We start from the raw sequence: 24,212 nt of genomic DNA, 5'->3' as shown, positions 1-24,212 counted from the left end.
ATACCACCTCACTAATAATGAATTTGAGGTAATTAGCATTAATCCTTCTTCACACAGAGGGGTTGGGAGAGGGTTTATCCCTGTCTCTTGTGTCGTTTCTATTCATGTGAATAAGGAGTCTAAACAAGAAATAGAGAACAATGTGAAGGTCTTCACGGAGTATAGTGTTATCTATAGATTCAAGGGTATCTGGACCAACCTCCTGGAGTTGCATAAATGGATTTACCGGCACTGGGATCCCCTCATTTTTGGTACAGTTCACAAATTCCCTATGGCTAAAGGTTTCTTTGTTGCTCAATTTGAGGATGCTAATGACATAAGAAAAATCCTGTGTGAAATTTTTTTCTATGAGAAAGATAATATGCCGCTTTTGGCCAAACCTTGCCACTCTGACTTTAACCCCCTTTCAGAGATGTTCAACAAAATTCTAGTATGGGTTAAGCTTCCTTACCGCCCTCTACACTTGTGGGTTGATTCTCTCTTTGAGGAAATTGGTGATGCTATTGGGAGCTTCATTATGGTGGATAATGACTCCTATGGGCTTTATCATACTACGTTTGCTTGCATTATGGTTGAGCGAGATGTTCTAAGGGTCTGCCAGCTGAAATCGTCATTAACTCCTCTTTTGTTAGTTGGGTTTAGACCTTGGATTATGAGGGTATTCCTTTCAGGTGTTGTAGATGCTTCAAAATTGGCCATGCGGCCAGGAATTGTGGGCTTCAGAAGAAAAATTCTTCGGCCTCATGGTGGTCGAGGGCCTCTCACCGACACTATACGGTTAGGAAATCTTTGAACACTCCTAAAGAATCATTGGATGTTAAGGTTTCTACTTTGGATGGATTAGATTCTTTATTGGCAATGAAAGATTCTTTGGGTGCCACTAAGGATGCTTCTAAGATTAAAGATGTTGTGATACAAGATGGTGTTGTCCCCTCTACTAAAAATGGATTGTTGTCTCTTACCCCGCCGGTTTCACTGTGTGTTGACACAACTTTTTCCCCACATGTTGGTTGTGGTCATGTGTCCACGATGGTATCTCTTACTCCGTCAGTTGCCTCACAGGGTTTTGGCACAACTTCTGCCCCATCTGTTGGTTATGATCTTGTGCCCACAACGATTGTTGCTCCCTCTTCTGACACTCTTTTTTCCAATCCGGAAAGATCGGTGTTGGGTCCTTCGGATTGGTCAGTTGTGGCAACTAAAGTTGAAGATGGTTGGATTACTGTTAAGGGGAAGCATTCAAAGACGTCTGAGCCTTCTTTTGATATGACTCTTCATTCCCACAAGGCCAATTGCAAATCTTAAGGGCCCTTGTAGTTGGTTGTTTGGGCTGGTTTTACTGGCCCTTTCTTTGTATGGGTTGCTTGTTGTCTTTAGGGCGGTCCCTATTTTTTTGGTTGTTCTATCTAGTTGGGCTATCAATGCTTTATCTATTTTATAATCTGATGTAAAGGGTTTCAGGGGCCCTTCAAAACCTGCTTTTCACTTAATCTAAAATAATGAATTTGAAGAAAATTACTAAGTGCATATATATTTAGGTATTATATTTATATTAAACAATAAGGTTTAGGAGTGGTCTAAGAAGTGTTCATCCCATAGGAATGTAAATTCAAAGTATATTTATGTAAGAGATAAATGAACTAATTATTGCTTCAATAATAGTACAGATGGATATTTAAAATTACATGAGAATGCAAGTACATGATAAATATGATAGTTTTATACATTATTTTTTATTAATAAAGCAGCGTTAACTAGGGTGCTGACCCTTAACATAGCCAAGACTATCAAATTTACAAAAACAGCAAACAAGGGTGTTTGACCCTTAAAAAACATATCCCAAAGGCAGTAAAGGAAACAACAAAGTAGGGATAGGTGAAAGTAACCTATCAAACATGCAACAACCCAAAACCTAGCTCAAAGATGGGGAGAATCATCCGAGCCAAGGCAAATTTGGGGGAGGGAGGAATATTTTCCCTTCCCCCTGCAACGAACTATGGTCCAGGAAATACTATCATTAAGACCATCAAAAGAAGGATTGGGCGGGGAACGCCCCATAGAGTTACAGTCAACAACAGCAAGAGGTTGTTGCAGCATAATGGAAACAGACTGTTGTAGCATAGCATCAGCAGGCTGCTACAAAAGAACAGCATCAGGAGCAGATTCGATAGGAGTGGATCGATGATGTTGAGTAGGAACAACAGTCATAGGGCCAGAGGAGGCCAATTCAGTAGCACTGTTGGGGTTCAACAAGAGCTTCAATAGCAGTGAGAGGCACTACCTCATCCCGGGAGGAGGAGTCATCCGCCAGAGAGGATTCATCAGTATTAGCAGCATTGACCGTCAAATGATCAACAGTAGCATCCTTCCACCAAGTAGCAGAACCTTTGTGTCCAGAGAGAGAACAAATTGAAGCCAAGTGACCCGTAGAGAAGCACCTTCGACAACGAAATGGGATACATATTGTTTTTTATTAAAAAAGAAGCGTTAACTAGGGCGTTGACCCTTTACATAGCCAAAAGGCTATCAAAAATTTAAGCAACAGCCCAAATGGGATACATATTGTTTTTATGTTGAGCATTCTTTGCTTTATAACTTTATTAACAAATGGAAGGATATTGTTAACTTTAAACTTATTAAGTAGACAAAATTAGAATTGTTTCATTTATAGATTAGTTATATACCTTATTAGTTTGAATTTATTTTACATAAGTTATACATATATTCAGATCTACAATTTGTATAAATATGACTGCCAAGGCTCATTTGTGCAATTAATGCATTCCAAAAGATTATGACCAGAAGATTGTAAGCAAATCAAGTTTATATATACACTTTCACATTTCACATGGGCGAGTCTTTTCAAATTTATAATTTGTTATGCAAGGTAAGTTAGTTGTAGATTTAAATATATCAATATAAATTATGCATGAAAGAGCAAATTGAATAAGAAAGGGGTATGTTATGATGTAAAGTAAAAGAAGCATTATGTTACTGTTTTAACATTTAATCTTGGTTAAGATGGTTACATGTTAATAGATAGTATTTCTTTTAGTTTTAAAAATGCATTATGTTGTGATTAAAAAAAAATTATTGCAAATTAGATAAGTTTTGAGTGGGATAAATAGGTTGTGTAATGTCCATTAAGCATGTAATTTTGGGCATTACAAAATGAATCATTATCTCTGAAATGTTCTACAACCTTGATTTCTCTAGTGTATGACAAAGTGATAGATTTGCATAATCACCCTTGGTTGAAAAGGAAAGGTGCATTTCTTTTACATCAATTCTACATAATACAAGCATTCATACCATGATAAATAGTTATGAGTCATTAAGTCAGCATCCAGTCTGTAAATAGCGCATGCATAGTTATCTATTACATCATACACAAGGGGAATCCTAATAATTAAAAAAAAACATAACGTCTTGAAAAAATCTAAAAAAATCATAAAAAGTCTTGAAAAAATCAAAAACAAAATCATAAAATGTCTTGAAAAAATTAAAAAATCATAAAAAGTCCTGAAAAATCCAAAATAATCATAAAAAGTCCAGAAAAAAAATCCAATAAAAATTGAGACTAGAAGTTGCAAAGATGTGTTGTTTGCTTTTTGGTGCATTGGGTAGAGATTTGAGGAACTTTTGCCTTTTTGGATTGCAAGATTGGGAGGCATACAAATTGTGCTTCTTTTGAGCGCAAAGCAACTATGCAAGGTGATTCCAAGCAAGCTTGGGCAGGTTGGCAAAAGTGAAGTACACGTGGAGGTGGAAGGAAGAAACTCGAAAGTGGAAGGAAGGGCAAAAGTGAGAGGGGCATGCCTTATCACTAATTATCATAACAAATATCAAAATTAAAAGAAAAATTAAACCCTTTGCTTCTTGATAAATGTGGTAAAAAGTTGTGTAATTGTCATAGGGAAACCAGCAAAGGTAAGCTAATATGTGGCAAGTAACAAGGCATGGTAAATCAAGTTGGACTCATGAGATTCAACTAATATAATTTTCAAGGAAGCAAACACATTAAAAAATACTCTATATATGAAGATCATTGTGTGATCGTATGAACCAATATCTAATATGGACCCAATCACTTATATCAAAACTTTTTCTTTTTCTTTCATCTAAAGATTGTATACATTCTAACCCTTTTGGTTTTTATATTAAAAAGCAACAAAACAAGGGTGTTGACCTTTTACACTAACAGCCCATCAATAGCATTAACATTAACAGCACATAAACTAACATTAGCTAACAGTAAATATCAAAAACCATAAAGAGTCTTAACTAGATAGCAAAACGAAATAAAGTCTTAATGGAAAAGACTCAAAGGCCCAGAGAACTAAAACTAGCCACACAGTGGCTATTTGAGCACTTGGCTCCAATCATCGGTAAGGAACTTAAAGAGTTCATTGCAGTTCCATTATTTTTCAATATCATTGCCTAGGAATTTCTTATGCATCAGGCACATGGAGGTAGCGGAGCTATGCATCGCCTTCATATTGAATTTGGAGACACTAACCATCTTTTGTTCTATCTTTGACACCTTCTTCCTCAGAGCCTCTAATTCTTCCACCTTGGTCCTGTAGTTGACAAAATTGCACTTTCTCTTCCCTTGCCAATTGTCTTCATCTTCTAGCATTGCATCTTGGGTCAACTCTAGCGGTTCATTTTGGTCAAAGTTGTCACTAATTGATTTGTCCAAACTTTCTGCCTTCCACGTGTCGTTGTCCTACTCATCTTCATCCTCAGCTTCCTCCTCATTGTCTGCATCTTCCTCCTCCTATTCTTCCTCATAATCAACTAATTTCTTGCCTCCAATTTTGTCATTGAGCAGCCATTCAACCTATTCAAGCATCTGTAAGTTTCTCTTTTTTTAAACATTTATAAGGAGTTCTTTTGAATGGTATACCCAACTAACTCAATTTTTTATCTCAAAAACATCTCCCCATCCATACTGGCAACCTTTGTCCGCCTATTGTGTTCATGAAATCCTCACCATCCAACATTGATAATAGTGTTCTATCGTATGTCCTTCAGAAGATTGAGTATGAATAATTTGGATAGAAAGAAGCAACGAGTTCTCCAATGACAAAGTCTCTTTGCTAGCAGGAAATGTGATCAAAAAGCAAACCAACTGTCTGAGCTATCACATATTACATCTTGGTCAAGAATCCAAGAGCTCTTTGTTAGCAGGATCAAGTTGAATAAACCCAAGGCTCTTGAATCTGGTCTGCACAAATGTTTTGGATAGATTCAATCCTTATGGTGCCACTCTCATCCTCTTCAATGGATTAATTAATCTAAATTTTGATGGGTATTCTAAATAGAAACCATGTTTAGTTGTAAAGGGAGGATTATCAACAATAAAGAGGAGGCATTACCAATGTTCAAATGCATCTAAATTATTGCTGGGAAAAGGTGATCATTGAAGGAAGTTCTCAAATTTTAATAAATATTATGAATACAAAAAGAGTTCCTTCACGGTGGCTTAAGGCAATTGTGGAAGATGATCAAGCAAATTTTGATAAAATGGAACGGTCTTGTTGTGACCTTTTTCACACATCGCCCCATTGCAAATGGGGACCCTCCCTTTTTCCTACTTTCTAGGGTTTTTGTTACTCCCTTGTGACCTCTCGCATCAAGTTTGTTAGTTTTGAGCGACCTGAGTTTTGAGCATTATGAGTTAGTTTTTGCAATCCAAGTGATAACAGAGTCTAGACACCGTCAAAGTGCCTAGAAAGGCCAAAGGACGAAGATCGCAATTCATTTGAGCTAATTCGGAAAACTTTCTAGCTTTGGAAAGTTTGCTTTTTCCTATTTTTTAGGAAGTTTCGTTTTTGGCATTTTTAGCTCGATTCCAAGAATGGCTATTTTTTAGAAAAAATTTCCTATTTTTTTAAGGGAACCTTGCTTTTTCTATTTTTAGAAAGTGGATCTAGGGTTTTCACTGAAATACATTGAAATAATCGGCAAATTCCTCCTAAAATCCATGTTTTCAACCAAAAAGCTAATCTCCTAAATTTTAGGAATTTAGTGAATGAAGAACAAAATTCAAATTTCAGCGTGATCCGGTAAAATTTGCACTAGTTATGGAGATTTCAAGTTTTGGTCAGGAGGTTCCTGATCTTTATGAAGTTCGCCTTGATTTTAGTGCACAAGTTTGTTCAAAACCACCTTGCGAAAGGTGAGGTAGGTCATGATCTTCACAAAGTCTTCCCTATCATGAGTTGAAGTGCAAGCAAGGGTTGAAGTCTACCTTGCCTTAAATGAAGTGAAGTCCACCTTGATGTTGGTGCCATAAAGATGACAAAGTTTGCCCTTACCTTGGTCACATGAAGAGCAAAGTCCGCCCTAGAAAGAGAGGGTATGATATACATAAGTTTGGTGAACCCCGCTCATGAAGAAGGTGCACATAAGTGATAAAGTCTACCCAATCTGCAAGGTGATGGTGCATGAATCTCTTGAACTCCACCCATGAAGAAGGTGCATGAAATTAAGGAAGTCCGCCAAGTATAAGGTAAAGAGATACATGAAACAAGCCAAGTTCACCATACCTTGCAGCTTGAAGTTACTAAGTGCTATCAAGTATGCCCTATTGCAGATGAAAGGTTCTCAAAGATGACAAACTCTGCCCTCAATCAATGAGCCATAAATATGATGAAGTTCGCCCTTGGTTGAAGTGAGATGAATTGGATGAACCCTACCTATGGAGATAGAGCACAATTCTCACCAAGTCCGCCCTATGGAAAAAAGTTAAGAAATCAAGGAAGTATGCCCTAAAGAAAGGGTATAAAGTTAGGTAATCAGTCAAGTCTGACTTGGAGTTGGTAAATGGTGTACACATCCCTCCAAGTTTGCCCTACCTCAAGCAAATAAAAACAAACTTCATGAAGTCCGCCCAAGTGAATGAGAACAACATCGTATGAAGTTAAGAAATCAAGGAAGTATGAGGTGCACATCCCTCACCAAGTCCACCTAGAACACATTGAATGGTGCATCAAATCAGTGAAGTCCGCCCAATCTGCAAGGTAATGTGGTGCATGAAATCTGTAGAGTTCACCCTGCTGCAAGTAAAGCTCACAGTGATCAACAAAGTCTGCCCTATGGTTAAGACCTCAAGCATAAGAAGATGGTGCCCAACTCTCAAAAGTCCACATTACATCAACATTTGATGGTTCCCAACTCTCAAAAAGTTCACCCTACCTTTGGTTGACGAGGAACAAGTCAAGGAAAGTTCGCCCTAAGGTGAAAGGAGATGGTGAGTGGTGCATAGAATCACATAAAGTTCGTCCAAGCTCAGAAATAGTGAGGAAATATTATGACAAAGTCCATTGGGCGAGAGGAAAGAATCACATGAAGTCCGCCCAGCTATCAAGTATTGAAGTTCAAACAAAGAATTAATTTTAGAAAGTTCCAAAATTTGGAAAGACAAAGGGAAAGCATTTTTAGAAAGTTTTCAAATTGGAAGAAATTGAAGATTGAGTTCTAATCATGAACTCAAATCAAAATGGAAACTTTCTCAAGGAATTGAACTCAGACTAGAAACAAAATCAGAACATTCCTCAAGTGACTGAGTTCAACTGAAATGAATTTAGAAACTTTCTCTTGCACTTTGAAGGACTAAAGACTAAAGTAGAAACAAAATTCAAGAGGATCTTCTTTGTTTCTAAATGAAGAATTCAAACTCTATACAAATACTGCATTCATTTCTTCAATTTCAACAATTCGAGTTTGGAGAGCAAGATACTTGAAGAGAACATTATTTCAAAGCTTCAGGAACAGTTCAAGGATTTTTCTAAGGCATTTACAAGAGGGAGAAGCGAAGATTTTCACACCAAGAATCCTTTCTACTCATTTCTTGTCTAGATTTTGAAGGTGACAGGGGTATTCAAGGCAGATTGGTTAAGTTTTTCAATCTGGTTTTCAAATTTTGATGAAATTTTCATGGAAAATGGAGCTGGTTTTCACAACTTAGTTTATTTTTCAGACATTTCCCTATATCCAAATCTGATTTTGACATTCATTTCACGACTTTTGGGACTAAGTTGTTCATTTTCAGAGCAATCAAAGACAAATTTCACTCCCAAACCATCAAATCAAAATGAGTTTTCAAGGGTTTCTAAAATTTCTAAGTGTTTGCAGCTTGTCAAAAACTAAAGGTGTTGAGGAAGTGGAGAATCAGAGCACACTTTGCCATCAAACCTTCAAATTTTACGCTCAAAATGAGGATTCTAATTTATTTTAGTTTGGTTTTGCAGGTTTTGGATGATGGTTGAACACGGTGAATGTCTGAAAAGCTAAACTTTAGATCATATCAATTTATACTCGCGAGGAGCTATCCAGAGCTTTTTACCCTCCTCCCGCGAAACATAAATTGGTAGCTGAAAGCGATATCATCACAGAAGCACAAATGGAGTTTCAGGCCAAATTCAGAATTGAAGACAAGTCCACAAGCAAGGTTCGTCTGAGCATAAAGATGGCCAAAATTTGGCTAAGTATGGGAAGAGCTATTATGACGAAGGCCTAGAGGAATTCTTCTCCGAATTCAAGGCACTTGAAAGAATCTCAAGGCATCAAGAAAGAAAAGTTCTCAAACTTGGTGAAGATGGAAAAGTTAAATAAATTTCCAACTTCTTGAAGGATTTCATCTCCCAAAGAAATTTAAAAGACAAGCTCCCAATCATAATCAAATGGTGACAAGAAGAAATCAAATTTTCATACTTAGACAATTTCTTCACACAAATTGGAGAATTCGGAAAAGACATCCAACGCGTTGAGGTGGCGCCTCGTCATCTTCCAACCAATCAGACTGTTCCAAGTCAACATGTCCAGGTTCAATGAACCTGACTTATCCAGAAGCTTCTAGAAGGGCACACTTCACAATGCAACAACCTTCTATTTTCATTGTTGGTTCATATTTAGCAAGAACGACAAGTGTCCCCAAATGTAATTTTCTCATTGGTCGAGGGGTAGTTAGTTTTGGGAAACACTAATTAGGGTTGTAGCTTTCAATCTGGGTCCTTCATCATTGTTTGATCTCAACCGTTCATTGTTTTCTGGAAAACTATATAAGGCTACCTCCTCTCATTTGGAGGGTGTGAGGTTTTTGATATATTGTTGCGTGAAGGTCATTTTTTTAAATAATACATTGCATGTGCGCTTTCTCTTAAGGCTTTGTAATCTCTGTTATTTGAGTGATTAGCATGGTTTCAATTTCCTCAACACATTAATTAGAAGTTAATTTAGATTTGCTTTCAAAGTTGTTAGAGTTGAATGAAGGATTTGATAAGTATTAAATTAACGGTGTATCTCCACTCATACTTTTGGTGAATGGATGATTTCCATTTCATTGTGCAAAGTTAGTCTGAGCCTATCCCATGTGTATGCCAAAACTTCGATCATAAGCACAACCCAGTGAAGATTACACCCACTTTGTGTAGTTGTCCTTAGTGTGGTGAAGCAAAGTGTTGTTTCCAAAGAACACCTAGTTTATACCGTCTTTGGAATTCTTAGGAATGGATTAGAACTTTTAAACCCTTGTCTCCTTTTCAGTTTTTCCATGATCCAAGTCCCAAATGATAGAGCTTCATTGTCTAAACCTTCATTGTGAATTGAATAATCCAAATGTAAGTCCCTTTGTGTATTACTAGCAAATCACAATGCCCATTGAGCTTATCCACATGTCAAGACCTGACTAAGGAAACCTTGGAATCGCCATATGATCTTCTCACAATCTTAGCATAAGCGGTGATTTTTCAAGAGAGGATAAATTATCTTTGGGTATTTTATTCTAATGTTTGGAAGATGATAAAACAGACACCAACATAAAATGGTGCTACAAGGAGGGCTGAACATTTGGTCGTTTATTTTCACAAGTGGAGAAATTCAGCTGGAGAGAACCAGTATGAAATTTGAAATGCTAAATCAGAGACATGTTAGATCTCTTTTATGTCAAAAAATCCCAAAAAAGTGAAATTAAAAAATCTAAAAAAAAAATTAGAAAATGGAAAATCAAAAAAGAGAGTTCTCTATAGATGGGCGACCGTTTTATATTTCTTGTTGTCGAGACAGTCCCCTTGTGGACATCACTCAAATTCGGGAAAATTTGAATGCACAACTGCACCCCAAGAATTTATCACAATTTGCCATACCAGGGAGGTGTCGAATTCACAAAATGACTGAGCATTATGAGATCAATTGCTTGGCATTCTTGTCAAGGATAGAGTTGGTTCTACAAGGAAAAAAATTCTTTTGGGATGTTCCAAAACCAGAATTTGCATAAAGCCTGACAATGAGGGAAATGGAAATGATCCTTTCACAAGGTTTATACTTAGAATTCAAAATCAGATAGAACAATGTAATGTCCACTTGAAGGGCATGTTGCTTCCTCGTTGGTGTAGGATTCACAATGAACCACATTTAGAATTCACTTCTTCTCTATGTGAAGAGGCCATCAACCAAGCTAGATGTCACTTAGGCTTATCATAATTGCCAAGGAAATGCATTTGGAATGAGCATCTTAACCCTGCATCAAGAGAACAAAGCATCGTGGCATCATCAAATTGTGAAGGAGGAAAATTAGAAGAAGATATTGAATCAAGCATTCAAGTAGATGGAGATTGTTCCTAAATCACACTAGAACGAGAGGCCATTGGAATAAAGATTAAAGAAGCAGTGGAATACATCCAAGCAAGGGGAACCGCCCAAGGAAGCTCTCAGCATATGGAAGCGAATGAATATACAGAATTGCAAGTTATTGAAGATCATCAGGAGCCAAAAATGGAAGACTTAGTTCAAAATAGAGATGGTGCACTTCAAGAAGGAATAGTCCTTGAGGAAGAAGTTAGTTCATGCACGCTCAAGATCGAAGAAATGATAAGTGGCTTGAGACAAGATGAAATGTTTGGCGATCAATGCGCTATCAAGATGAGAGCAAAATATGAAATGCATTTTGCGTTGGCACTTGATCCGATGTTCACAGTCATGGAAGAATTGCTAGATGAAATTGAAACAAATGAAACGCTACCTGATGAACAAGTAACTGTGACTGAGACAAAAAATGAAGAACAATTTGGGTTGGGGATTGATCCATTGTTAGCGATTCAAAAGGAGCCAACACATGAAATGTTTCAAATTTCCAAATTTCCTTTTGACTCCAATTCCCGCTACACTCCACCCAGTTTAGAACATGACATTGATTTGCATGTCTCATATGCAAGTGGTGGTTCACCATCAACTTTGACCTCCTAATAAGGCAATGGATGATGAGCAAGAATTCTTGTTCGCGAATGAAGACCACCAGGTTGTATCTTTCCCTACTATTGACTATATAGAATATCATTTTGATTATGGAGATTCACGAAAGATAACTTGTTTATGGATTAATCATGGTCCGGGTGAGTTGCCCCAGTTACTAATCTTTCCCGATGTTTTGCTTGAGTTTCAAATTTGTACTTTGAAAGAATATTTTTCCGAGTTTAAAGATAACTTTGCAAAACGTCAGATTGTGACTGTTGCTTTATTGTCGCTACACATCTTGAGAAATCATGCTAGGAGTTGTGTATACTTAGGTCTTTTAAGTGTTGTTCGCTAAAAAAAAAATTGCTTTTGTTTAGAGTAGTTTCTTTCGTTTTTCTCTTGCTTTATTAGTTGAGTTGCTTTTGTTTCCTTAGTTTAGGTGTTGTTCCTACTTTCTTAGATTAGTTTTCTTTCGTTAGTTAGTTCTCTATGCTTTCACTTGCTTTCATGTGCTTTAGGTTAGAACTAAAAGAGGATTCCCATTAGCGGAAGGGTGATGTTGCTTAACACGCACACACTGGTTTGACCTTGCCAAGTTATGTTTGGGGTATTCCATTGTTAAATATTTGTGGAGAGCTTTTGACTTTTAGATTAATTGTTTCTAAAGTATCTTAAAGTTAGGATTAGTACTTAACTAGAAAGGGAATCATCTATTGTATCTTGACACTGAGTCTTTCAGTCATTATATCTTACACACTTAATAAATTCTTTGCGTCATTTTGGTTTTCCTAGGTGAAGTCGTGGCAAGAGAAAACATAAAGAAATTCATCAAAAGTCTTAGAAATGGAATCATCTATTGTATCTCGGCACTGATTCCTTCGATCATTATATCTCACACACTTAATAAATTCTCTGAGTCATTTTGGTTTTCCTAGGTGAAGTCATGGCAAGAGAAAACATAAAGAAATTCATCAAAAGTCTTACTTCAGCACCACTATAATGCTCAAGCCCACTGTGAGCTTCATTGCTTACGAGCCAAAGTGTGGAAATATGTGAAAAGAAAAGAATATCAAGAAAGAATAAAAGAAAGAAAAGAAAGAAAATCAAAATACTTGGTTTATGGGTGTGCGGAAATCTCTATAGGTGTAGTACCCCTCAAATTAAAACACAAATTGCCAGAAGTAGAGCAATCTCCGTGAGATTATAGAGGTAACCTCGTCGGGGCTATAGACGTTCGCTGGCAGCGAGGCTCTATCCAAGGATGCTTTTGGAGTTAAGGCAAAATAACACTTAAACTATAAATTACCATATGATGAAACCAAAGAGTCATAATGGTCTTTTGAGACGAGAATGAATGCATTTGCACACACTTATAATTGAAGGATGAAATATCTTGATACAATCTAGGATTCCTCTTCCTTTTTTAGTACCCTTCTTAGTCGACGGGTAAGTTAGCTATAATTAATGTTTGATACTAGGTTTGAAATAGATTTTATCCTACGAATGTTCAGGAACATTTATTCGGGTTCCCACTAGATGTTGTGACCTTTTTCACCCATCGCCCCATTGCAAATGGAGACCCTCCCTTTTTCCTGCTTTCTAGGGTTTTTATTAGTCCCTTGTGACCTCTCGCATCAAATTTGTCAGTTTTAAGCGACCTGAGTTTTGAGCATTATGAGTTAGTTTTTGCAAGCCAAGTGATAACAGGGTCTAGACATCGTCAAAAGACGAAGATCGCAATTGATTTGAGCTAATTTGGATAACTTTCTAGTTTTAGAAAGTTTGCTTTTTCCTATTTTTTAGGAAGTTTCATTTTTTGCATTTTTAGCTCGATTCCCGGAATGGATATTTGTTAGAAAGTTTTTCCTATTTTTTTAAGGGAACCTTGTTTTTTCTATTTTTAGAAACTGGATCTAGGGTTTGCACTGTTCGCACTAAAATACATTGAAATAATCACAAAATTCCTCCTAATATCCAAGTTTTGACCCAAAAAGCTAATCTCCTAAATTTTAGGAATCCTGAGGAATTCAGTGAATGATTGAAGCACAATTTTCAAATTTCAGGGCGATCCAGTAAAATTTGCACAAGTTATGGAGATTTCAAGTTTTGGTCATGAGGTTCCTGATCTTCATGAAGTCCGCCTTGATGTTGGTGCACAAGTTTGATCAAGCCCACCTTGGGAAAGGTGAGGTAGGTCATGATCTTCACAAAGTCCGCCCTATCATGAGTTGAAGTGCAAGCAAGGGTTGAAGTTCGCCTTAGGAAAGGTGAGGTAGGTCATGATCTTCACAAAGTCCACCCTGTCATGAGTTGAAGTGTGAGCAAGGGTTGAAGTTTGCCTTGCCTTGAATGAAGTAAAGTCCGCCTTGATGTTGGTGCCATAAAGATGACAAAGTCCGCCCTTACCTTGGTCACATGAAAAGAAAAGTCCGCCCTAGAAAGAGAGTGTATGATATGCATAAGTTTGGTGAACCCCGCTCATGAAGAAGGTGCAAGGAAGTGATAAAGTCCGCCCATTCTGTAAGGTGATGGTGCATGAATCTCTTGAACTCTGCCCATGAAAAAGGTGCATGAAGTTAAGGAAGTCCGCCAAGTATAAGGCAAAGAGGTACATGAAACAAGCCAAGTCTACCCTACCTTGCAACTTGAAGTTACTAAGTGCTACCAAGTCCACCCTATTGTAGATGAAAGGTTCTCAAAGATGACAAACTCTACCCTCAAGCAATGAGTCATAAAGATGATGAAGTTTGCCCTTGGTTGAAGTGAGATGCATGAATTGGATGAACCCCACCTATGGAGATAGAGCACAATTCTCACCAAGTCCGCCCTATGGAAAAGAGTTAAGAAATCAAGGAAGTTTGTTCTAGAGAGAGGGTATAAAGTTAGGCAATCAGTCAAGTCCAACTTGGAGGTGGTAAATGGTGTACACATCCCTCCAAGTCTGCCCTACCTCAAGTGCAAATAGAAACAAACTTCATGAAGTCTGCCCAAGTGAATGAGAACAACATGGTATGAAGTTAACACATCCCTTACCAAGTCCGCCTAGAACACATTGAATGGTGCATCAAATCAGTGAAGTTCGCCCAATTTGCAAGGTAATGTGGTGCATGAAATTTGTAAACTCCGCCCTGCTACAAGTAAAGCTTATAGTGATCAACAAAGTCTGCCCTATGGTTAAGACCTCAAGCATAAGAAGATGGTGCCTAACTCTCAAAAGTCCGCCCTACATCAACATTTGATGGTTCCCAACTCTCAAAAAGTTTGCCCTACCTTTGGTTGAAAAGGAACGAGTCAAGGAAAGTCTGCCCTAAGGTGAAAGGAGATAGTGAGTGGTGCATAGAATCACATAAAGTCTGCCCAAGATCATAAATAAAGAGAATATATTTTGGCGAAGTCTATTGGGCGAGAGGAAAGAATCACATGAAGTCCACCTAGCTATCAAGTATTGAAGTTCGAACAAAGAATTAAATTTAGAAAGTTCCAAAAATTTGGAAAGACAAAGGGAAAGCATTTTTAGAAAGTTTTCAAATTGGAAGAAATTGAAGATTGAGTTCGAATCATTAACTTAAATCAAAATGGAAACTTTCTCAAGGAATTGAACTCAGACTAGAAACAAAATCAGAACTTTTCCTAAGTGACTGAGTTCAACTGAAATGAATATAGAAACTTTCTCTTGCGCTTTGAAGGACTAAAGACTAAAGTAGAAACAAAATTCAAAAGGATCTTCTTTGTTTCTAAATGAAGAATTCAAACTCTATACAAATACTTCATTCATTTCTTTCATTTCAATAGTTCGAGTTTGGAGAGCAAGATACTTGAAGAGAAGATTATGTCAGAGCTTCAGGAACAGTTCAAGGATTTTTCTAAGGCATTTAGAAGAGGGAGAAGTGAAGATTTTCACACCAAGCATCCTTTCTACTCATTTCTTGTCTAGATTTTGAAGGTGACAGGGGTATTCGAGGCAGATTGGTTAAGTTTTTCAATCTGGTTTTCAAACTTTGATGAAGTTCTCATGAAAAATGGAGTTGGTTTTCACAACAGTTTATTTTTCAGACATTTCCCTATATCCAAATCTGATTTTGACATTCATTTCATGAATTTTGGGGCTAAGTTGTTCATTTTCAGAGCAATCAAAGACAAATTTCACTCCCAAACCTTCAAATCAAAATGAGTTTTCAAGGGTTTCTAAAATTTCTAAGTGTTCGCAGCTTGTTGAAAGCTAAAGGTGTTGAGGAAGTGGAGAATCGGAGCACACTTTGCCATCAAACCTTCAAAGTTTACACTCAAAATGAGGATTCTCATTTATTTTCTTTTGGTTTTGCAGGTTTTGGATGATGGTTGAACGCGATGAATGTCTAAAAAGTTGAACTTTAGATCATATCAATTTATACTCATGAGGAGCTACCCAAAGCTTTTTACCCTCCTCCCGCGCAACATAAATTGGTAGCTAAAGGCGGGATCATCACAAAAAGCACAAATGGAGTTTCAAGCCAAATTTAGAATTGAAGACAAGTCCACAAGCAAGGTTCGTCTAAGCATAAAGATGGCCAAAATTTGGCTAAGTATGGGAAGACCTATTATGACGAAGGCCTAGAGGAATTCTTCTTCGAATTCAAGGCACTTGAAAGAATCTCAAGGCATCAAGAAAGAAAAGTTCTCAGACTTGGTGAAGATGGAAAAGTTAAATAAAATTCCAACTTCTTGAAGGGTTTAATCTCCTGAAGAAATTTAAAAGACAAGCTCCCAATTATAATTAAATGGTGACAAGAACAAATCAAATTTCCATACTTAGACAATTTCTTCTCCAATTTCTTCGCACAAATTGGAGAATTCGGAAAAGACATCCAACACGCTAAGGTGGCGCCTCGTCATCTTCCAACCAATCAGACTATTCCTAGTCAGCATGTCCAAGTTCAATGAACCTAACTTATCCAGAAGCTTCTAGAAGGGCACACTTCACAATGCAACAACCTTCTATTTTCATTGTTGGTTCATATTTAGCAAGAAGGACAAGTGGCCCCAAATGTAATTTTCTCATTGGTCGAGGGGTAGTTAGTTTTGGGAAACCCTAATTAGGGTTGTAGCTTTCAATCTGGGCCCTTGATCACTGTTTGATCTCGACCGTTCATTGTTTTCTGAAAAACCATATAAGGCTATCTCCTCTAATTTGGAGGGTGTGTGAGGTTTTCAATATATTGTTGCGTAAAGGTCATTTTTTCAAATGATACATTGCATGTGCGCTTTCTCTTAAGGCTTTGTATTCTCTCTTATTTGAGTGATTAGGATAGTTTCAATTTCCTCAACACATTAATTAGAAGTTAATTTAGATTTGCTTTCAAAGTTGTTAGAGTTGAATGAAGGATTTGATAAGTATTAATTAATGGTGTATCTCCACTCATACTTTTGGTGAATGGATGATTTCTATTTCACTGTGCAAAGTAAGTTTTAGCCTATCCCTGTGTATGCCAGAACTTCAATCATAAACACAACCCATTGAATATTGCACCCGCTTTGTCTAATTGTCCTTAATGTGGTGAGCAAAGTGCGGTTTCCCGAGAACACCTAGTTAATATTGTCTCTGGAATTCTTAAGAATAGATTAGAACTTCTAAACCCGTCTCCTTTTCAATTTTTCCATGATCCAAGTCCCAAATGATAGAGCTTCATTGTCTAAACCTTCATTGTGAATTGAACAATCCAAACGTAAGTCCCTTTGTGTATTACCAGCAAATCACAACGCCCATTGAGCTTATCCACACGTCAACACCTGACTAAAGAAACCTCAGAATCGCCATATGATCTTCTCGCAATCTTAGCATAAGCAGTGATTTTTCAAGAAGATAAATTATCTTTGGGTACTTTATTCTAATGTTTGGAAGATGATAAAACAAACACCAACATAAAATCCCGAGGAATTCAGTGAATGATTGAAGCACAATTTTCAAATTTCAGGACGATCCGGTAAAATTTGCACAAGTTATGGAGATTTCAAGTTTTGGTCATGAGGACCCTGATCTTCATGAAGTCTGCCTTGATGTTGGTGCACAAGTTTGTTCAAGTCCACCTTGGGAAAGGTGAGGTAGGTCATGATCTTCACAAAGTCCAACCTATCATGAGTTGAAGTGCAAGCAAGGGTTGGAGTCCGCCTTCCCTTGAATGAAGTGAAGTCCACCTTGATGTTGGTGCCATAAAGATGACAAAGTCCACCCTTACCTTGGTCACATGAAGAGCAAAGTCTGCCCTAGATAGAGAGGGTATGATATGCATAAGTTTGGTGAACCCCGCTCATGAAGAAGGTGCAAGGAAGTGATAAAGTCCGCCCAATCTGCAAGGTGGTGGTGCATGAATCTCTTGAACTCCACCCATGAGGAAGGTGCATGAAGTTAAGGAAGTCCGCCAAGTATAAGGTAAAGATGTACATGAAACAAGCCAAGTCCGCCCTACCTTACAGCTTGAAGTTACTAAGTGCTACCAAGTCCGCCCTGCTGCAAATGAAAGGTTCTCAAAGATGACAAACTCCACCTTACAAGAGAGGATAAATTATCTTTGAGTACTTTATTCTAATGTTTGGAAGATGATAAAACAAACACCAACAAGTCTCCATTCTTATTAACCGATCTAGGAATAAATTGGCAGACAGTTGTCAATCAGAGGGTTTGCATCTTGGCTTCCAAAACTGTACAGAACAAATTTCGTGAGTGCGAGTTACAGATGGGATTCAACAAATTATAGTCAAATGTGCATTGTCAACACATCCTCCTCCCATAGCATACCCAATCTATTTCAAGGTCTTATTCCTTAATTGGCTTGTACCATCACTAACCCTACTCCCTTATCAAATGTACTCGAGGGAATATGTGTTCTCTACTTTGTCTAGCTTGATGAGTGAAGCATGGGTGTGTACGTGGGAGGGAGACAGGTGAGAAGGTACGCAAAGGGAGGGAATGAATGGTGAATTTGAGAAACAAAAGTAGATGATCATAAGAGGAATGTTAAATAAACTAGTGGGAAAGAGATATGGGTAAGCAATTGAGAATTTTGCATCGTATGACTGCTTTTTCATTGCCTTAGCATCTGCAAAAATTTAGCCATGCAGCATCTATTGTGTCAAACAGAAGAATCTGGTATCCAACTCCAAACACTGTTCTGTATTACTTATCAATACATGGGTGTGGCATTAAGTGCAATGATCCCACTTTCAATTCTCACATGCTCTGTTATTGCAAGAACATTAACTCTGGTTGTCGAGCACTTCTGCATTTGTATGAGGACAAAAAGGTGTCAGCAACGAGAAAGATAATAAGATTCCTGCACTACCTGGTGTGGCCTGAGAAAGGTTTATCTATGTATTGCCTTATTAGTCTTCTTTAAGTGGATAGAGTCTTCGTGATCAGATTAGCCAGCAGTATCTCCTGCTGCCTTAAAATCTTATACAATAAGCAGGTTTAAAGGCTGAGTGGAAAGCTTTCAGTTTGATAGTGAACAGTGGATTAGTAGTGCTCTAAAGGAGGGGTCTGGATAAATGCTTACTATCAGCCCTGAAAGAGCCTTCAAATGGGATGTTATTTTAGAGAAGAGATAACCATCCGAACTCTGTAGGCAGACCATGGACTCTACAGTTTTTGGGGCACCGATAAGATAGTTTCTTGTCAATGATGGATAATTTCACTCTTTTCTGCAGGTTTAGGATCCTTGACCTTAGGCATCTTCAGAAAATATGTAACATGGTGTACAATAGAAACATAAAGAATGTTTATGAACATTTAACACTACATTAGACTTTAAGCCCAGAGTTAATCCGGAGACATACAAAACAATCTTGACAAAAAGATAATGCAACTATTAAAAGAGAATCGTTTGTCAAAATCTAGGAGAATGTTTTTATCATTTCAAATCACACATGAAAAAATCACTGGTCAAAACAAATGAAGATGTGTTGGACATCATTAAATTGAGAGTCCAAAAACACATCAAACTTTTATATTGCATGCTGACCTCAAGAACTGGATAGCATCGCAACTGAGATGTTAAAGTTGAAATTTCGTTTAACATAGAAAATAGGGCAAATTTTTACATCATTTCAGAATTAAGAGAATCCAACATCAATGTTTTTCCCTCTTCCAGACTGTTAGACTACAGCTGTACTTCAACACAGTCTTCTTTGTTTGCTTTTATTCAGAAATTTTCTTCAGATTACCATGATAGGAACTTTCCTGGCTTCAGAAAAGCTGTTATCAAATCAATTGAGCGTAACACCACTGCTGTGTGTCCCATGTACAAAATGCAAACACCCCAAATTTGCAACATATTAGCAAGTGGATTCTCAAAGGCCTTGACAATAAGGTTTTAAAGATTTTGTTGTCTTTCCCTTGCTGACATAATAGTGCTTGTGATTTACTAATATTTCAGATATAAATGAAAAGGGCACAATTTTTTAATAACTTTGTCTGCCCTCTTCCAAGAAATTACAGCTTTTGTAGTCTGTTAGAGATTTCCTTCCACGAATGATAATGGTATAAGAACAGTAGTAAAATATCCACTTAATTCAATGAACAAGAACATTATGTTCATCCATTCACAGAAATAAGACTTTTGAGTGAACAAAGCACTTTGCATTTATCTGACAAATCCAATAGACAAATTTGTTAGCAAGTCTGATGTTGCATAAAGAACCAACCAACAATCAAATTTAGTAGTTACACATTAAGTGATCTTGATGGTATGTCAAATCTCAACTTAGCAGATTCTTGAAGAAACCTAGCAAACACCTAATCTTCAATGTATTGTGAATTTGCTTGGGCAACAAAATCAAACAACAGGCTCTGCTATCTGATACATTGAGAGCCCCAATTGAATTTTGAAATTGCAAAAGGCCTGTATGGTTTTTATCCATGTTGCCAGTTAGGGTTCATATCTGGGTTCAGCAGTTTGATGATTTTCTTCACCATGTTTGGTACAGCTGAGTTCAGTCCTATAATATATATAAAATTTCAAAACATAAATAATTTGCACAAAATGTACAAATTAAATACAGAGCACCATGGATAATTTATAATTCAATGTCAAAGGTAAAAGTTCACATGGAAAATCAATACAAATCATCATGTTCCTCGTCAACAAGAGCATTGAAGTTATCAGCTGGCTCATTGGAACTACAAGCAGTGCTAATGCCACTCCCACTAGCCTTGTGCACCTCATCCTCAATCAAGACTAAGGAAAACCATTTGTTAAGATTTAAGTCCTTTGCCTTTTTTCATTAAAAGAACATGTTTTTAAGTCCTCGGCACATTCTCCAACAGTTTGCCCAAGCATGTGTATTCATTCTCAGGCCATGTATATCTTAACTTTTTTATGTCCCAGGCAGCTTCTTTTCAGGTTCATCCAGGTCCTACCTCAGGCCAGATCCACAGGCCCAAGGCAGGAACCTAGGCAAAATATGCTGGACCCAGACCATAACCAATACCCAGTCCGGACAAATCTCGTTTCAACCAGAGTTGTTGCAGAACCCAGTAAGAAAGGGTTCTATATGTTAGTCCCATTATCTAACCAATAAGTGCCTATGCCCAATGGGTGAGAATCAGAATTACTGGTTTCAACTTTCTATGTATTCAAATAAAATAAAAGCTAGCCCTGTTGCTAACAGAAGCAAGCAGCCCATGGTATCCTACGAAGTTATATCTAAGGAAGTGGACATTTCAATTTCCCTATTCTAGTGGTATATATTGTTAAAGAGATGCTAAATTAAAAAATGCAGAATCCTGGAAATATGCACTAATCTGAAAATTATATACTGTTTGAAGAGAATCGATTGATTTGTGCAAAGAAGGAAGCTAGGCAGTGTATAAGGGTCTTCCAGCAATCTGGAACTCATATATGTTAATTGTCCCAAGTTCCAAATATTGTACTTGTCAGATTCACAGACTTGGCATATTGAACCATCGCAGTATTCCATTTAAATTTTATATGGCATTTAGACGGCAGACTGAAAGTGTAAATGGAATTCAATCACTTGGGTCTAAACTATAAAATGGGAAAACAATGGTAGATTAAAAAATGCTAAAATATTGTTAGATTACAGGGGCAGGGGAATGGGAGGGGAATTCCTACTATATTTTTTGCCAAATATATTTGCATAGAATGGGAAACAAAAGTTTAAACATAGACAAATAAAGATTCAATATTGAAAATTACTTTGAATTCTCAATAAGTATCAAATTCTCAATCATGTAGGGTGTATACATTACAACATGAGTCTTCAAGGACCAAAAATGCTGCTTTTCCATACCACACAGCCTAAAACAGTTTTTGTAGAATGCACGTTTTAGATTAGTTACATTATACTGAGAAAACTGCCAAAAATCCAGAGTTTATTTTTTATTTATAATTTATTGAAAAAAACCGTGGTTTTCCAGCTGTTTTCAAAATACTACATTTTTTAAGGAAATTCTGGTAAACAAACTGTACATGGCTGGCAGGTTCAAACTGGCACAGCCCCAACACCACACCATGGTTACCGAAAGCTATTGCTTCTATGATAAATATCCTAGGTTTTTAATGATTTTGCTGAATTATCCTTGCTGACAGAATAGTGTTTGCAAACCCTTTCTCAAGAAATAAATCCTACCGTAGTCTGTTACAATATTATTTCCCTCAGCACGCGATACCATATCCTTTCAGTCCAATCAACAAGAACACTTTTTGTTAAACCATTCACAGAAATAAGGCAAGAGGCTCAGCAAATTAATTTCCATATACATTTATAATAAAGTTACTGTCAACCCCAAGAAATTAATCGGTTAGTGAATCTGATGTTCTTGTGTCATGTACCAAACAATAATCAAAATTAGTAGTTGCATTGAATGATCTTGAAAGTACATCAAAATTTAACCTAGCAGGTTCTTGCAAAAATTCTGGCATGGACTTCTCTTTGATGTGCTTTGACTTTACTGTGCCAGAAAAATCTTCACTCATAAGGGCTCCACTTTCTGACGCACCAGGAGCCCCAACTGAATTTTGAAACTGCGAAAATCCTGCATGGTTGTTTTTGTTACTCCTACTGTCTAACCAATAACTTTTTAAGCTAGATGGCTCAGAATCAGAACTGGTTTCTACATGTCCCAAAGGAACTGATGGGGAGAAAAAAAAGCTGCTAGCACTGTTATTAAGCCAGGCAGGTAGCCCATCAGTATCCCGGGGAGTTGTAAATGGGGAAGTGGATATTTCTGGATCCGTTTCCCTATTTTGGTGGTATATATCATCAAAGAAATGTTGATTTGAAAATACAGAATCCTGGAAAGATGCATTATTCTGAAAATAATATTCTGTTTGAAGAGGAGGAGATGATTTCGTGCAAAAAAAGGAACTATGCAGCATGGAAGGGTCCTCAGGCAATCCAGAACTGGTACAAGTGAGTCGCCCCGAATCTCCAAATATTGTCTCACCATAATCGTCCGTACTCGTTGAATCTCTATTGCTCTCAGTGCTCCAAGAAGCTTCATCTGAACAACTAAAAAGAGACCCAGAATCACTGGATGCCCAATCCGCATAGTCCCTGGAACCCTTTATCCTGCCTCCTTTGAATGAAGGGGCTCCATTATAATCAAACCCATAGTCTTCCAAATTAACTGTACATGAGGTCGCTGGAGATGTGCCAAGCACACTGATCCTTTCAAGTCCATTCTGCATCACTGGTGTCTTGACAGCGTGTTCACAATGCACTGCATTTGCTGGCATGGAGGGAGGAAGTATCCCATTCCTCATGATAGCTGGTGGTCGAGGTGAAGATCTGAGGAAAAATCAATCATTAGAAGCAAATTGGTCTACGATTTACTCCTTAATCGTGCTCATGCTTGCAAAAAAAATAAAAAGAAGAGAATTTGAGGAAGTATGTGAAATCAGTGAACCCGTTTACCTTGAGTATAGAAGCATATATGCCCCTTGAGACAGTACTCTATCAAGCTCTACCTGCTTTACCTAAAGATCAGACAACCAGAAGAGACTTGTAATCATCCAAATGGAAGACAAGACAGTGAAGATCAGACAATCACAGAATCCATAAAATTATTCTAGATTCTGTTAGTGGGACATAAACAGAGTTCAAATTTCAGAGTGACATTCAGTATTGAAATACAGAATTTAAATTAAATTACAACCCACATCAAGAGAATTCAATATGTTATCCCCCTATTGAGAACATAAAAGTGGAGATCACTTTGCATACTATATCAATTACCATTGGTGCCAAGGGGGCTTACCTTGCAATCATTGATCTTGTACCAGGCCCCTTGCAAATTCTTCACATAGCATACATAATGCCCAGAAAAGGAAGCATTCATCATATCTAAATGCACTACTACTGCATAAAGCTTGTATGTTGGCGGTCTGTCACCAGTTCCACTCATGTATGGTTTCATATTGAGGATTTCAGGAAAAATGACACGTTTGTTGAGTTTGCCAAACTTCCCAGACTGATACAAAAGAAAATAAAGCCCTCAGAAACATGAAAAAGAGTAAACATTGCCTCCAGGAAAATCCAAGCCCATTACCTGAAACCTTTTCAGAGCAATAGTAAGAATGTTGGGAGCTTCATGTACGGTCAGTTGCTTTCTAGCTTTCACATAAGATTTGCACCTGCCATCATATATTGTATTAAGAAAGAGCTTACTCCATCTATCATGTAACTTCAAATATAAATTGAAAGAAAAGGAATTGTGAATGTACAAAACAAATACATTTTCTATGTGCTGGCCAATAGTTTTAGCTCAGCAGAACCCGCCTCTAGACATTCGCATCAATGTGAATGTACAAAACAAATACATTTTCTATGTGCTGGCCAATAGTTTTAGCTCGGCAAAACCAGCCTCTAGACATTCACAACAAAAACTTTGCAGCATAGCTTTAGCCCTCCATGGTCTGTGTTTACTTATTTTTTCAGCTCCTATGGTTCTTTATAACCCTCATGCTATGCCATTGAAC

At 37.4% G+C, this 24,212-nt stretch overlaps 1 protein-coding gene across 1 annotated transcript in view; it reads right to left on the bottom strand.

Moving 5' to 3' along the window:
- Positions 1 to 21,969: 21,969 nt before the first annotated feature.
- LOC131072427 (ubiquitin carboxyl-terminal hydrolase 17) overlaps positions 21,970 to 24,212 on the bottom strand; it is a 56,173-nt gene continuing 53,930 nt past the window's right edge. Inside the window, exons 8-11 of the mRNA XM_058008572.2 lie at positions 23,783 to 23,867; positions 23,492 to 23,704; positions 23,149 to 23,210; positions 21,970 to 23,022 (exon numbers count right to left, since the gene is read on the bottom strand). Of these exons, the coding sequence (XP_057864555.1) occupies positions 22,026 to 23,022; positions 23,149 to 23,210; positions 23,492 to 23,704; positions 23,783 to 23,867 (1,357 nt within the window). The 3' untranslated portion in view covers positions 21,970 to 22,025. The remainder of the gene's footprint in view (positions 23,023 to 23,148; positions 23,211 to 23,491; positions 23,705 to 23,782; positions 23,868 to 24,212) is intronic.

This window comes from Cryptomeria japonica, chromosome 8 (genome assembly GCF_030272615.1).
Source record: "Cryptomeria japonica chromosome 8, Sugi_1.0, whole genome shotgun sequence".
Classification (NCBI taxonomy): Eukaryota; Viridiplantae; Streptophyta; class Pinopsida; order Cupressales; family Cupressaceae; genus Cryptomeria; species Cryptomeria japonica.
The sequence above is the reverse complement of the archived record's forward strand: the minus strand, read 5'-3'. Positions and strand labels throughout refer to the sequence as shown.